The sequence below is a fragment of the Drosophila ficusphila genome, unplaced genomic scaffold (assembly GCF_018152265.1).
Source record: "Drosophila ficusphila isolate 14025-0441.05 unplaced genomic scaffold, ASM1815226v1 contig_106, whole genome shotgun sequence".
Lineage (NCBI taxonomy): Eukaryota > Metazoa > Arthropoda > Insecta > Diptera > Drosophilidae > Drosophila > Drosophila ficusphila.
The window spans coordinates 9,242,840-9,257,883 of NW_025063993.1; the positions used below are offsets into that span (position 1 = coordinate 9,242,840).

Below are 15,044 nucleotides of genomic sequence, written 5' to 3' on the forward strand. Positions count from 1 at the left end.
TTTGGGAAGCGAAACTTTTTGATTTTGAGGCAGGAAAAAAGTTCTGAGTGCGCTTCAATTTCGGTTGCTTTGCAATCAGGCTCGCGTAGACGCCGCAAGTCAAGTGGAAATGTGAAAAGCGGCGGGGAAATGGGGCCAAATTGTGGGCCAACTTGGGCGGTAGACAATGCCGCACGCACTTTGCGCTTTGCACAACTTTCGCCATTTTTCGGGTGTCGCCAAAGCGCCATGGAAAAAAAGTGGAAAATTCATCGCCAGATTTGAATGTGCAGCGATTGGCCTCGGGAAAACGCCGGGAAAAATTCAATTTGGCTGCAGCTTAAGCTCAGACAAAGTACATGCTAAGTAAGCTCAAAAGTAACATGCGACCCCCTCGATAGACACTTTCCCAGCTAAAACTACATGAAAGCCAATAAGTTCAATATTTTGCTTTTCCAATTTCCCATCGAGATGCCCGCCGAGATGCGAAAATCGGGCGACGGAAAAGGGAGTTCGAACTTCGGTGGAAGTTTGTTTTTGGGCGTGCCGAAAAGTCGATGCAAAAGTTGAAAGTTCTTGCCGCGTTTGTTGCTTAGTTGAAGGTTTTGTCTTAAGTTTTCTGGCCAAAAGAGTTTCTGGTCACCGCCATGCATATACAATCTATATAAATCACGGACAGGCACTTGATAAGCAAGAAGACCGACCTTCCCATCATGCTCCCATAAATTGTGGCCTGCAACAATTGTTATTCTTGGCCCAAAGTTGCTGGCAAAAAGCAGGACTTTTCTGGCAGTCTGGCAGGGACTTACCAGATTTTCTTCGGCGCATATTCATTTGGCAAATGTCCCCCAACAAAGGAGCATGGGCATCCTCACCCCTTCAATGCAGTTCAATTTATTTTTGTGCGGAGGTATTTTAACTTTTGTGCTGCGCAGAGCACTTTTTCTATTAAATAACATTTTAGACAATTGGCTTGTCTGTAAAAACCAAAGGGGGAAGCGAATGCCGCTAGCAAGAAATTGCATTGATGCCGCTTAAGAAATTGTCCTGGCCACAACAGCAAAGCAAAGGTTTGTTTTTGCTGGATTTTTTGCTTTGGCTAACAAAGGGAGCGCAATTGGGCAATATACTAAGAAAACGAGTGTGGAAAGAAGAGAAAACCGCACCCAAAGAAATCGAAAACTTTCAAAATGATGTAAAAACTATCAAGTAGCTAACGTTCAAGGGTTATTTTTACAAACATTAAATGCTCAAAAACAACTATCCTTTAACTTTTAAAGTTTGTAGGAAAAACTTCAAGGAAATAAGAATTAATCAACTGAGGAATGAGTTTTACACAAGTTACATAAGAACTGTAGCATACTTTTTGGGGAACGACTTCGTCAGCCACTTTCGCTGCAATTAATTCATTTAACTTGATAGCGCCGTTAATCGGCTTACACAATAATTGAGAAATAATTGAATTGACTCGATTGGCAAAAGCATTGTGCCAGCCAATGCCTATTGGCCTGGCCAATTTCGTCGCGTTAAGCCAATTGTCAATAGTTCTCCCCCTTTTTCCTTGTCTTGTTTTTGTTCTCGGTTGGTTTGTGTTAAATTTAATTAAACAGTCACACCATAAGCGCATTCAATATCAACAATTAAAACGACACGCACAAAAACACATAGGCATGCGCTCGGGTGTGTGTTTTACCATTATATTGTGATTAAATATTTTTAAAACACATATGAAATTGTGTGTTGCTGTTCAAATATGCACACCGAATGCGGGGGAAATATTTTCACAAGTTTTGTTTATTTAGTTAAATTCAATTAAATGCAATTTAATTAAACGGAACACTTTCGGCCGCCAGGCAGTGTGCAAAAGAGAAGGCCGAACGCTCACATACACATGCACACATGCAGAGTAAATAACTTTACTCGCCGCCAAGGATATGTTTAAAATATTAGGGTCATGCTGTACACTTTACATATAAATTGTTCTCTATAATAATGTGTTTGTGTTTCGGTCAAATCAATTAATTTTTATTGCAAATCCAATTAACTTTCTCTGATCAAAAATTCCAAAGGATCAACTGATATTAGTTTGTTCATTTATTTAAATTTAAATTAAGGTTATTTTTTGTATAAAAATGCATGGGATTTGTGGAATTATATAAAAAATGTTTTTCGTTATTAAAAATTAATTTACTTTTTACAAATTGTTAATTTTTATGACAGGTAATAGCCATGTAATCGATTCAAGTTAAAAAGTTTTAAAAATAATTCAAAGTTGTAAAAGTTATTTAATATAAATATTGAGTTACTGTTTTTTTTAATATTTAAACTATTTAACTTATTTATATAACAACAGGCAGAGGAAAGTATTTATAAAAATAAAAACGAACACTGGATTTATAACAACTCTGAGTTCATAATGTTTTTTTTCAAGTACGAAACCTGGAAATGTTTCATTGTTAGTAATACTAAATCCCCTTGAGTTGCAATTACAGTGGCCTCCCGTTCGTGTGTACCCCTGATTGTACTTGACATTATTACAGTTGTTTATCCAACCTGACTGCTAATGTCCCCTGGGACTGTCCAAATATTAGTGCATGAGTATGTGTGTTTGTCTACGGGGATGTCCTTGCGATTGTGATTGTAAATGATGCACTTTCATGCCTTACAGCTGTGTGTCTATATATTCGCAGGCCATTTACTCAGCTTACATTATGTAATGACAGCTCATCCACTTGACTTATGATGTATGCTTGTGTGTGTACTATATGTGTGTGTGTGTGTAAGTGGTGTGTTTAGGTGGACAGGCGGTTTCGGGTGTTATTTACATGCCAATGCCAAGGCCGCGCCTCTCAGCCCAGAACATGCAAATTGGTCTCGCTGATTGTGGCCATTGGCGCCATTCTGATAAGGTTTTCGGTGGGTTGGGGTCCTCTGCTTACCGGTAGACTGGGCTCCTGCACCTGAACCTGAACCTCATCCCCCGCAGCCACCTGCTCGTTCTGGGGCAACTGTCCGTTTTGTGCGGCGGGCGATTGGGAAGATGGCTCCGAAGGCTCTGCCTTCGCCTCCAAATCCTTGGAAGCTGCACAGAAAAAATTAAAAACAAATATATTATAAATATATAAAATGATGTATGTTTCAGTGACTTATATGGACTCACCATTTGCTGGGGCAGAAGAATCGGTGGCGTCACTTGTTGGAGGCTCAGCCGCCTGATCCTGTGACTCCTTTACTTCTGTGGCAGCTGTGTCCTTTTGGGACTCTTCTTTATCGTTGACTTTTTCTGCTGCTGTCTCCACTGGCGCCTCATCCTCCTCCTCTTCTTCCTCTTCGATGCGGGAGGCAATGTCTCCGTTTTTCGACAGGGCGGTGGGCGTTCCTGGCTGCGAGGGCGTGGCACTGCCGTTCTTCAAGATGCCCACCAAGGGGGCACCATTGCCTGGTTTTTTGTCTTCCTGCGGCAGCTGGAATGTGCACCAGAAAGAAATATTTAAATGTATAATGGTAACATTATTTTTATAATGTGCTAAACTTACAAGAGCTAGTAAAGATAGTATGCAAAAATCAAAAATTAATTAATTACTTAAAAGCAATTTATATTTAGTTATAAGTGTAATTTAAAGTATTATTAATTCTGTACTCATTTCTTCTATTCCAGTGCAATAAGCATAAGTTAAGCAATATTAAGTTGCCAAGCCATTACTTACCGCCTTGTAGGTATATGGCGGCAGGCCATTCCCCGATCCCGCCGTCACTCCGCCCAGAAGGCCAGCCTTCACACCTGGCGACTCGTGCATCTTGGTGGCCTGCTCCTTGGACCAGATGATGTCCTCGTCCGTCTCGCGCTCAATACGCTTCTTGTAGGCCAAGTGGCTGCGATACACCTCCAGCAGGCAGCAGATCACGATGACCACGAAGACGGTGGTCAGTGTGAGGAAGACGACCTGCGTCGAGTCCTCCTGTTTGTTCTCGTCGTAAATGAATCTCGAAACGTAGGGCACCCTCGCCGGTGGCTCCTCGACCCACGGTTCCGGAATCTGCGGTGCACAGGTAATGGTAAAGGGCATTCATTAGCACAATTTGTCGCCTGGTTGCCTCGGATAATCCGATTTCTGAACCCCCTAGCAGGCATCCTCTGTTTGCACTGACAGAAAAGTTATTTCTCATAGTTGAGTTTATGTCAAAGAATTTGGTTTTTTAATGAAATTAATATTTGTTTGAGTATTCTCTTCTAAAATATATTTATATTAGACGTTGTGGTAAAATGTTTGTGTATTGAAATTATTTTAAAGTTCTCTTAAATTATGTGTCCCATAATGTACTTTTAAATATTTTTTTTTTTTAAATACTCTGTTATTATTTCACAATTTTTTTTTAAGTTTTAATTAAAGTTTCACACATTTGTTCACTTAATATGGTTTCAAAGGCTTTTCTTTTTTGTTATGGTTTTTTTGAAAAAGGGAATATGAGCTTTATCCGTAATTTTAGATGACTTCCCCACATTTTTTCGAAATGTGTTTTACCCACCATGCTGACGTTGACCATGGGCTCCTGGGTGGGCTGCTCGCTCACGTCGAATTTGGCGTTGCACTGGGCGCTCCGCACGCCCTGCGGATTGATGACCGTTATGTTGTCGGCGCCGGACTTTGTGAATAGCATGTACTCCTCGAGTGGCTTCATAACATGCCCGTTCACCTGTATATAGATGTCTGCCGGTGGGCGTGGAGTCGGTTTACCCAATTTGCGGTGGTTGGGCGGTCGCAGGGGATTCCGAAATTTTCATTAGTATTGGTCATTAATTCAAATTGAAATGCAAATGTGTGTGGATGGCGAGTGGAAATTGGAATTGCGTTTGCCTTCTTGGCTCGGTGGGTTTGGCTCGACTGACTTTGCTTCCGTTCCGTTCGAGGACCCGTGGCAAGTCGCTCGTGCGTGTTTTATGCCCCTTCCGAAATTAGCAATAACATTTTTAATGCCTATTGGTAAACTCCCACAACGCTAACACAATTTGATTGTGTGATCCGGGGGAGTGACACTCTTAATTGGCAAATTAATGGAGTTTTTAGTGGGTTTGGATGATCTTTAACATGCTGATGTGGTTTTTGATTGAGTGTATTGGGGGGCGGATTTCAAAGATTAACTACTATCTCATAAACTCTTTTGTTAACCAAAAAAACAAACATTTTATACCATTGTGAAAAAGGCTTAACCAAAATGTTGTTCTTCGATGTATCTTAAAGATAATTCAAAATAGAAATGATATACATCCCATATGTGTTGTGGGCGTGGCTGACTGTACAGATGTTTTACGAACGGATAAGGATCGTAAATCGGAGAGCTCGAGTGAATTTTTAATCAAAGTGTTGGACATTGTGCTGCGGTTTGGAGCGGCAGCAAAGCAGCAATTTAAATATAAGCCACTGTAAATCTTGAGAGCAAAAACTGACAGAATTTATGGCAACGACGCCACGGCCACGGAAATGACTTTTTATGGCAGCGAATAAATTTAATTTTTTGGTCAACAATGTGAAGCAGTTTGCCTCCAGCTCCCCCTGCGAGCACTATCCCCCCGCTGCCCGAGAATTTTGAGCGCTCAGCTCAGTGAGTTCATAAAGTTGCAGCAGTTAAGCAGAGGACACAGTGAGAGAAAATCTGAGTACTTTATGGCATTTATATTCAAAGATAAGGAACACTCTTAAAACCATCACCAATTAGTTCTCTTAAAAAAAAAAAATATGTTCTTCTTTGTTTACAAAATAAATAGAGATTTATAAATATGTTTCAGCTATTATTCATTTTCAAAAAGGATGTTTATATTTCCTTTTTATATAAAATCCTTTTGATTTATTAAAAATTCTCTAACCATTTGTTATTATAACATATTAAAATTTTCCCTGTGTACTTTATTTTGGATATTATCCTGCCTTTTCTACGCTTTTTTTCCTGCTAAAGGAGTGCAGGGGGATGTCACTTGATGAGACCGAAAAGAAATTAATGGCGGACGGGGATGAAATTTACGACACTCACTCGACAGACAGCCGCTGTAGCTTTTGAAGACGGCGAACCGCGGGTCCGTGCTGTTGATGCCGCCGATTTGGACGCGATTTGATCCCGCCTCATCGCCGTTGGTCAGGACACGTGCAGCAAACTCGGTGAGGGGCACCTGCTCTCTATCGATGAAAAGTTGCGATTGGGTGCCATTGCGCACATAGTACACCGAGTGCCTGGCGCTGTTCAGGAAATTCCTGTCGATCCGGGCACCCACGGTCCGTCCGTTATCGCGATCCTCCTCCAGCTGCAGGTAGCCATCGGAGGTGATGGCCAGCAGGAGGTAGTAGCTCCGCTCCGCCTCCGTTTGCATCAGCAGCATAATGCGATTGGCCCGTCGCAGGTCGAACGAGGAGAAGGCCAGCTGCAGGCGCACATAGTCAACGCGACCTGTACCGGGCAGCTCGAATTTGCGCTGCAGCGCGGACTCGCCGCTGAAGTCCGCTCCCTTTTCCTCAGAGCAGAACTCGCCCAGGAAACTGGTGTGCTCACAGTCGCAGGTCGAAAGTTGCTCTGCGAAGTGCTCCTGGCAGGTGCCTCCATTCTTGCACGGCTCCGCATCGCACTTTATCTGGCAGTTGGGCAGGACCCCATCCTGAGCTGGAAATATATTATAAAATTTTAACTACCACAGAAAAAAGATTTTATTTTCTAAAAATTATTATCTTAAGGGGAAATAAGTCATTAAAGTATACAAAGTAAAAGTCAAAGGAAATAGAATATTTTATAATAGGATATTTTATAAAATTTGAACTATCACAGAAAAATGATTTTATATTCTAAAAATTAGTATCCCACAGGGAAATAAGTCATTAAAGTAGCCAAAGTAGAAGTCAAAGGGAATAGATTTATATAAAATATTTTTGTTGAATTTTTTGGAATTGAATTAGAATTTAATTTTAACAATCTAAGGGCCTTTCCCTTCTTCCATTCCCATTAACCTTAGAATTCTTCCGAATTCATGGTATAAAGGATTTCCTATGTATGCACACACACCCACGAATATTTACCCACTAACCTCTAACCTCATTGCCTTTCAAGACACAACCATTCGATTGCCAATAGCGAGTGCATATTGAAAGGAATGGCTTTCTAACCCGAAGTGTTTACATTGACTGCGGTTGCGTTTAATCGCATCAAAGTCAGGTTGCAATTTCCGCGATACGTGGCCGCATAAATCATACGCCATGTGGGCCTGTAGCTTATCGCATTGGCATTAATCTTGGCGCGGCCCCAAAGTGGCCTGTTGGCCATCTCTCCGCTTTCGCAGTCGCAGTCCCCAGCACTTAACGGAAATTGCATGCATATTAAGTTAGCCAGACGGCAACCACAGATGCAACCACAACCGCAGACGCAAAGTCGACTCGATTCAGTGGCCTATGAATTAGAATCCTTGCGAGTAGAGGAGTAGGAGTATCGGAATCCGGCGGAGCAGCCATATCAAACGGCATTAGGGCCAACCGAAAATTGCACTCACTGAAAATTGATTTATACTGCCTACTTACTGGGCGCTATATTCCTTTCATTGATTTCCGCCAAGTCGATCAACTGCGCTCCGATTTTCAGCCCCCTCACACAGCCGATGTAGCCTTCGAGTGCCGGTGCATCCACGTTGGGCCGCAGCAAATTCGCCGGATCGTAGCCGCCCACGTGGAACTGGAAGTACTCGGTGGGCGGGGCAGGGGGGCGGTGCGGCGACAGGACCTCTGCAAATAAACAAAATCAAATGAGATTGGGTAGTTGGGGCAGGGTATGGTTGGGTTTTGGGGTCAACCATACACTAGAAAACAAAATTTGTTGCTTACAAATTTGAAAAAATATTTATTAAACATAAATAGAGAAACTATTTTGTATAATTTATAATTATGTCTAATTTGTACAGAACTTAAAGTATTCCCACTCGAACTAAACTCTTATGAATCATTTGTTTAAACAAATTCCAGTTGTAAACCAAATGTTTGTAGAGCTTCCAGGTCAAAGATTAAAAAATATGTGTTTAAAAAATATAATAAACTACATATTTAATTAAAAAACAAAATCAGGCAAAGTTTTGCCAAGAAAAAAATTGAAAAAATGCTTAAATAAACTCTTATGAATCATTTGTTTAAACAAATTCCAGTTGTAAACCAAATGTTTGTAGAGCTCCCATTTCAAAGATTGAAAAATATGTGTTTATAAATATAATAAGCTAGTTAGCTAAAAACTAAATCAAGACAAGTTTTGCCAAGAAAAAAATTGGAAAAATGCTTGAAAGGTGTTACATAAGTATCTATTCTTTTCTTCCTTTGTGAAAGTTCTTGGATAACACCTTAAATGTTTCAAAGTGTAGATTCCGGTACGGCTTGCTTTATATAAGCAGCCATATCTGTGTGCTCGTGGGCGGAAATGAGCCTTCATTGCCGTGGCATTTCGGGTTTTAGCCGGTCTGCCGGACATGGGCCCAGACCCAGACCCGGATCGAGCCTGCCAGAGCCGGGCCGTTTGAGGTTTAGGCCCATCAATTTCGAGTTTAAGTTTGTCTAATTGAAATGTTTGCCGGCCAGCAGAACGCACCAAACTCAACTGAATGGAGCGATACGAGGGCTGGATGCCACAATCTAGGGTTCAGTGCAGTCCATATGGTTAACGCATTTAATTACAAAAGTGCTTATGTGTTATTCTGTGGAAAGTATAGACGAAATCACATTTGCAATCGCCCGAAAATAGATTTTCAAGCGCAATGCTTCAACCATATTTCGGGGCAGCGTGGAGTAATTATGATTGATTTTACTGGCAAATCGCCGGCATTGAGTTACGGGCAATTTGATTGATTTTACCCTTTTGCCAATTGCCAAGTTGAGCTCCATGTGCAGAACTTTTCCATTAGGCTTTGAAGTGCAGTTTGGGGGAAATATTGTTGCCAAAATGCATACATCTGGTGTAATTAAAGAGCGGTTGAGTGGAAAATTGTCTGGTTATGATTATGAGGGTTTTCCAATTCAAAGAGGACATTTCATCACACGAGATTTGGAGGAAATATAATTTAAAGCTCAAAACTCATTAAAAACTATAGATTCTGTGATAAAAACAGGAACTAACTATAAAAAGCCTACGCTTTTTAATTCGTGATAAATCAAGATGATTCCTTTAAATTTGTACAAATGTTTTCCATACACTGACAGCTTTTAAAAAATCCGTTTAGATTATAATCAACTCTGTATGCATTTCCCTCGTTTAACAACAATTTCCGCATGCTATCTGCCATTGAAATGCCGTTCAATTTACATATTGAGTGAGCGGAGCGAAAAAAAAACTTTGAACGTTTTCAAATATCAACCAACTACAAAGCAACTCGTTGTTTTTACGCCATAGAGCCAAACTTTATCCATTCGCATGGCGTTTATTTTCCAACAGTTTTCTACCGAGTTTAACGGCCACTCTCAAACACACACACTGTTCGCCAGAAAAAGAAGTGAAGAGAAAAAAATTCAAGTGCACATAATTTGGCCATCACACAGTGCACAGATTTTGTGAGGGGAATTTTTCGGCATTTTTGCAGCTTAACTTGCTAAACTATTTGAAAATTTTGGTGCAACGCTTTCGACTACCTCCCCCCAAAAAAAAAAAAGCTTATGAGAAAAAAACAAAAGGAAGCGCCGCCTGGCAACCATTCCCCCATACAACGCCAACGAAAAAATAAAGGGTTGTGAATAAATTTCGGCTTTGTTGGTTCAATAAGTTGGGAGGAGGTTGGCAACATGGCCGTTGTCTGGGACATGAGCCAATGGACGCAGGCGTGGCGGATTGCCAGTCTGCTGCCGACGGTCCGCTCGAGCGGTCCGAACATCCCGAGCGGTACAACCATGTACGGACGCCAAGCGGGCGGTGCCAGTCAGTCGGTGGCCAATGGCGCCTCAAATGGTGGGGCAAACAGCGGCGGTGGCGGCGCCCAGGGACATGATAAGCTGAAAATTGGCTTTTGCACGGACCTGGATAAATCGGTTTTGGTCAACAACTTCGAGAAGCGCGGCTGGCATCAGGTGAACGGCGACGATGACTGGCACTTCTATTGGGCAGGTGTGCAGACCTGTCGCAACATCTTCAGCGTGGACAGTGGCTACCGGATGCATGACAACCAGATGATCAATCACTTTCCCAATCACTACGAACTGTCGCGCAAGGATTTGCTGGTGAAGAACATCAAACGCTATCGCAAGGACCTCGAAAGGGATGGCAATCCTCTGGCGGAGAAAACAGAATCCAACAACTCCAGTGGCACTAGATATTTGTATCTGGACTTTGTGCCCACCACTTTTGTTTTGCCCGCGGACTACAACATGTTCGTGGAGGAGTATCGCAAGTTTCCGTTGAGCACTTGGATCATGAAGCCCTGCGGAAAGTCGCAAGGAGCTGGAATATTTCTAATCAACAAGCTGTCAAAACTCAAGAAGTGGTCGAGGGAGGCAAAGGGTCCCTTTCACCCCCAAATTGCCAAGGAGTCGTACGTGATTTCCAGATACATTGACAATCCCCTGCTGATTGGTGGCAAAAAATTCGATCTGCGACTGTATGTTTTAGTGGCTTCATTTAGGCCCTTGAAAGCTTACTTATTTAAGCAGGGCTTCTGCCGCTTTTGCACCGTAAAATACGATACTAGTGTTACGGAACTGGACAATATGTACGTACATCTGACCAACGTGAGTGTGCAGAAGCATGGCGGTGAATATAATACCCTGCATGGTGGCAAGTGGTCTGTGCAAAATCTGGCTTTATATCTGGAAGGAACCCGAGGAAAGGAGGTTACGGATCGCTTATTTGGAGCCATATCCTGGCTTATTGTGCACTCCCTAAGAGCTGTGGCTCCTGTGATGGCCAGCGATAGACATTGCTTCGAGTGCTATGGCTACGATATCATAATAGATAATGCCCTGAAACCTTGGCTCGTGGAGGTCAATGCCTCGCCTTCGCTGACTTCCACCACTGTGAACGATAGGATACTGAAGTACAAGCTGATTGACAACATTTTGTCGGTGGTCCTGCCCCCTGATGGAGTTCCCGATGTCCGTTGGAATAAGGTGCCCAGTGCGGATGCCTTGGGCAACTTTGAACTACTCATCGATGAGGAGTTGGCCGCTCAGGATGAGCAGCAAAACAGCAGCAGTAATGCCCACAGTAAAACCTCTAAGATGGGCAGTCGCTGGAAGTGACGAAAGTAGATCAGGGGTTGGGATTCGCTGGTTCTTCAAAAATAATACTTTGTTTTAAAAAGTACTTAAAATATCTGTGTGAATTTATGAGTACACACGAACCAAAAATTAACATAACCCAAATAACAGTGTAAATATAGAACACTAAATGAAACTTGAATATTATTAAATTGTTTCTTATAGAAATAAATAAAAACAAATGGTTTGTGTTATGTGAAAATATTGATTTCCTTTATAATGAGTGGTAAGTATTAGTTTGATTTACCTTTATCTGGATTACTCCATGGCTTGTTGGCATATTCATCCAGAAGCAAAGTTCCTCTATCGATGCTCACACTTCGCTGATTCACATGCATCCTAGTTTCCTGTTCCCCTCGAACAATAGCCACTTGAATGCTTTTCAAAGAGGCCATCAACGTATCATCCAGCAGAGTGAGATTCACGATTTCATCACCATAGTTGTAAAGGAAAACTATCTCGCGATTCAGACTTATGTACAGGTGCACAAAGTTATTGTAGTGATCGTTGGCATAAAGCACCAGAGCATTCGTGTCGTAGGTTCGTAGATTGATCAGTAGATCCTGGTTGAGTATGCCCTTCAGGATATCACGCTCACCGTCCATTCCATGCATAAGGATAACAGGTGTGGCACCCACACTCAAATAATTTCGCATTAGGAAGGACTCTCGGTTTATGAAGGTCAGTGCTTTCTCGTTAATATCTGAAATAAAAAATAATTGGTTGATATAGTTTAAATACAACTAATGGCTTTTGTTATATCAAATGATTCAAAATATTATTAATATTTTTTGAATGTTAATTTATCCCATTGAAAAGGCACTATTGAAGTAAATAATTCTTGAATTGCTTTTTGGAAGAGCATAAGGATTTTTTTCTGAGCGAATTAAGCCATATATTTTGTGAAAGGGGAACATAAATTCAAGATTTCGCCCTCTTCAACTCACTTGTCTCGCAGAACTCGCCGATGTGTGCCCAGGGATTGTTGCAGACGCACTTGAAGCTGCTCCAGAGCTCCTTGCACTGGGCTCCGTTGCGACAGGGCGATGGCACGCAGGACGGCTTGCAGTCCTTGATAATCTCCGACAGATGCACCGACATGTAGCTGTAGATGTCGAGAATCTCGCCGTTGACCACCAGGCCACGGAAGCAGCCAATAAGACCGGCCTTAACTGACAGCTTCTTCAGCAGGTCGCTGTGGAGGCGGAAAAAGATGGAAAATATAAATCGCTAAAGTCAGCTGGGGATTACTTTTTATTATGACTTGTCGTAACTATTCAATAACTTGGCCACTTTGGCGCTTTGGCCGCACCAGCTGCAGTTCTCTCCCTCTTCGATTTTCCCCTTCGATATCTCCCTGTTAGACAAACATAAAACATCATTGGGGATCACGTCCTGCGTCCTGGATTCTTCGTATTTGCCCAGTCCGTCACAAAGTTTATGCAAATAAATTGCGGCCGCTCAATCGTACGCTACGCGTTTGAGTTTTAAACTTGCCGAGTTTAAATCGAAGCGACGCTTTTTATAAAAAGTAAATGGCGAATCGAATGAACAGCTGTGGCAAAAGTTTTTCTAGTTAGCCTTTTTATCCCCTTTTAGGGTATACAAAAATATAAGTTAAAAATTGACTGGTCAGCAAATAAAATTTCAAACAGACAGGCCAAGCAAAAAAGTTCAAAATTTATTAATAACAGGTTCAATTAAACTATTAAACGGTTTGGTTTTAAAACAATTAACATCCAAACCACTCACACTTTAAATATTCAAACCGCCTTTTCTAAAGTTTCAAGTTACAAAAGAGCATCTCAACTTCTTAGCAGCTTACTTTAACCTCTTCCTTTTTTTTTTTTTTTGCAATTCCTTCTCAGCGATTCTCATTTTATTTTCGCATTTTGCAAGTTTTTCCCCTGCACTTTTGGCTTCTGTTTCGCTCGCTTTCCCTTACTCGCCACTGCCGGCAATGAATTGGCCAATAAAATCTCAAGTGTAAGCTTTTGAAAATTAAAGTGGCGGAAATGTCTTGTTTATACGCGTACAGCAGCAAAAGAAAGTTGCTCAAATGTCTTTCTAAATTATGTAAATTTCATTACGAGCATTCCACCCACCCACGCCCCCTGATCCACTTTGGCACCACAAGTCGGCGAAGGATCCCAAGTCCCCAAGTGTTGTCATGAAGTGAAATTAAAATTCTTGTTCCCCAAAAAAATAAGTAAAAGAAAAGTCTTTCAACTCGGTTTTTGGGGTTTGCTTTGCGCCTTCGCTGAATTTATAACAATTTCTTTTCGCTTTCTTTTCGCTTTTCCGTGTAATTGTTTGCGGAGCGTTGCGTAATCGTTATTTAAGCGCCGAACTTATCGACGGCCGTCAACCGAATTGGCTATAATCGGCCAGTAAGCAAATTCTCGATTTGCATTTACCGAGTGCACTTCACCCACATTTGGCTTTAGTGCCTCTGCTGGGCGATGGGTGTCCTTGCCGCAGGCGAGCGAGCTATTAAGTCATTAGTTTTTGCAACGTGTGCTGCGTTTCTTTTTGCTAGCATGTCACAAATGCATTTTTAATTTTTTTTTGTCAACAGTTACATACAAGGTGGGTGGGTGCATACAAGTGCACTGGAAAAACAGGGATATTTTATCTAACCAATACAAAATTAGATATAAAGCTGTCCACAAAAAGTATCTGTTGGTAGTTCGAAAATTTTGTGTATTAAAAAATTTTATGTGTCCTGTATTTTAAACTGATTGCTGAATTAAAATGAAATTTTATTCTTAATAATTAAATATTTTCTCTGCGTGTTTAAACGTTGTAACCAGGACGCGTGGGAGGACACGCGTGCCACACGCGTATGCAAAATGAAATTTAGCGCTTTGCCTTGCAAATGATGTGCCGCCGGCTGCTCTGGCCTGGATGACACTTGGCTAAAAGGATTTGCACGGCGGCTGGCCAAAACGCGAGTACGCAAGGGCTGCAGAGGCAAACGAGCAAAGAGGCAAAAAAAAAGGAACCGAAATTCCGCGGAAATTAACGGCAATAAAACGCAAAGGAAAGGAGTTTTTCGGCCAGGAGGAGGAGCAGAAGGAGGAGCAGGAGCAGGAGCTGGAGAGCCGTAGCCGGCGATGTGCATATCCTGGCGACATGCAGGCGACGGAAATCCTATTAACGTTGCAAACGCGCAAAGTGCGAAGCAATTAAGAATTTATTTAACGCCGTCACAAGCAATTAAGCACTTTTCATTCATTCATGGCCGCCGCGACACACAGCAACACATTCTACCGCCCGGCCACTATATGTATGCGTATATACTATATATATCCACTATCTGGGCGATCCCGGGATCCGCCATCGCGGCCATTGGAGCCATCGTCCGGCTTCCTGCAGCGCTGAAAATAATTCGCATATTTGGCACGCCACTCGCCCGTGTTTTTCCCATCGGCATGTGGTGCCCCCTGTGCGGTGCGGTGGTAATCGATGGCCATGCAAATGATGAGACGGACATCCGAGCAGCGGCAGCAGGACAAGCGGCTGCAGGACGAGCGGCAGGACGATTGGCAGCTGCTGTCGCTTCCTAAACAACATGACATCGAATGGTGGAACGCGGTCGGACCACATGCAAAAACCGATTACAACAATCATTAGCAGCATCGGCCATTGTAATTTCTGCCCTCCCCGCGCCTTTGCATAAATTTCCATGCATCCTTGGCGGAATTTAAGCTGTGTGAAAAGCACTGCTTAACCCATTAACTGAATGGCGTTGAAGTTTTCAAACTGTTTGCAGCATATTTCGGAAAGTTTTCCCATTGATTAGGGGCGAAA

General features: G+C 42.2%; 2 protein-coding genes across 6 annotated transcripts in view; one reads left to right on the forward strand and one right to left on the reverse strand.

The window, feature by feature from the left end:
* LOC108096262 overlaps positions 1-15,044 on the reverse strand; it is a 63,177-nt gene that overhangs the window by 10,394 nt on the left and 37,739 nt on the right. For all 5 annotated transcript variants that reach the window (XM_017197721.2, XM_017197719.2, XM_017197723.2 and 2 more), the window contains 8 exons: positions 12,179-12,426; positions 11,479-11,934; positions 7,533-7,733; positions 6,007-6,627; positions 4,507-4,688; positions 3,687-4,016; positions 3,140-3,443; positions 2,919-3,061 (listed from right to left, as the gene is read on the reverse strand). In XM_017197721.2, the coding sequence (XP_017053210.1) occupies positions 2,919-3,061; positions 3,140-3,443; positions 3,687-4,016; positions 4,507-4,688; positions 6,007-6,627; positions 7,533-7,733; positions 11,479-11,934; positions 12,179-12,426 (2,485 nt within the window). The remainder of the gene's footprint in view (positions 1-2,918; positions 3,062-3,139; positions 3,444-3,686; positions 4,017-4,506; positions 4,689-6,006; positions 6,628-7,532; positions 7,734-11,478; positions 11,935-12,178; positions 12,427-15,044) is intronic.
* LOC108096265 (probable tubulin polyglutamylase TTLL1) lies at positions 9,360-11,425 on the forward strand. The gene has a single exon (XM_017197725.2). The coding sequence runs from the start codon at positions 9,765-9,767 to the stop codon at positions 11,211-11,213; it is 1,449 nt and encodes a 482-aa protein (XP_017053214.1). The 5' UTR covers positions 9,360-9,764; the 3' UTR covers positions 11,214-11,425.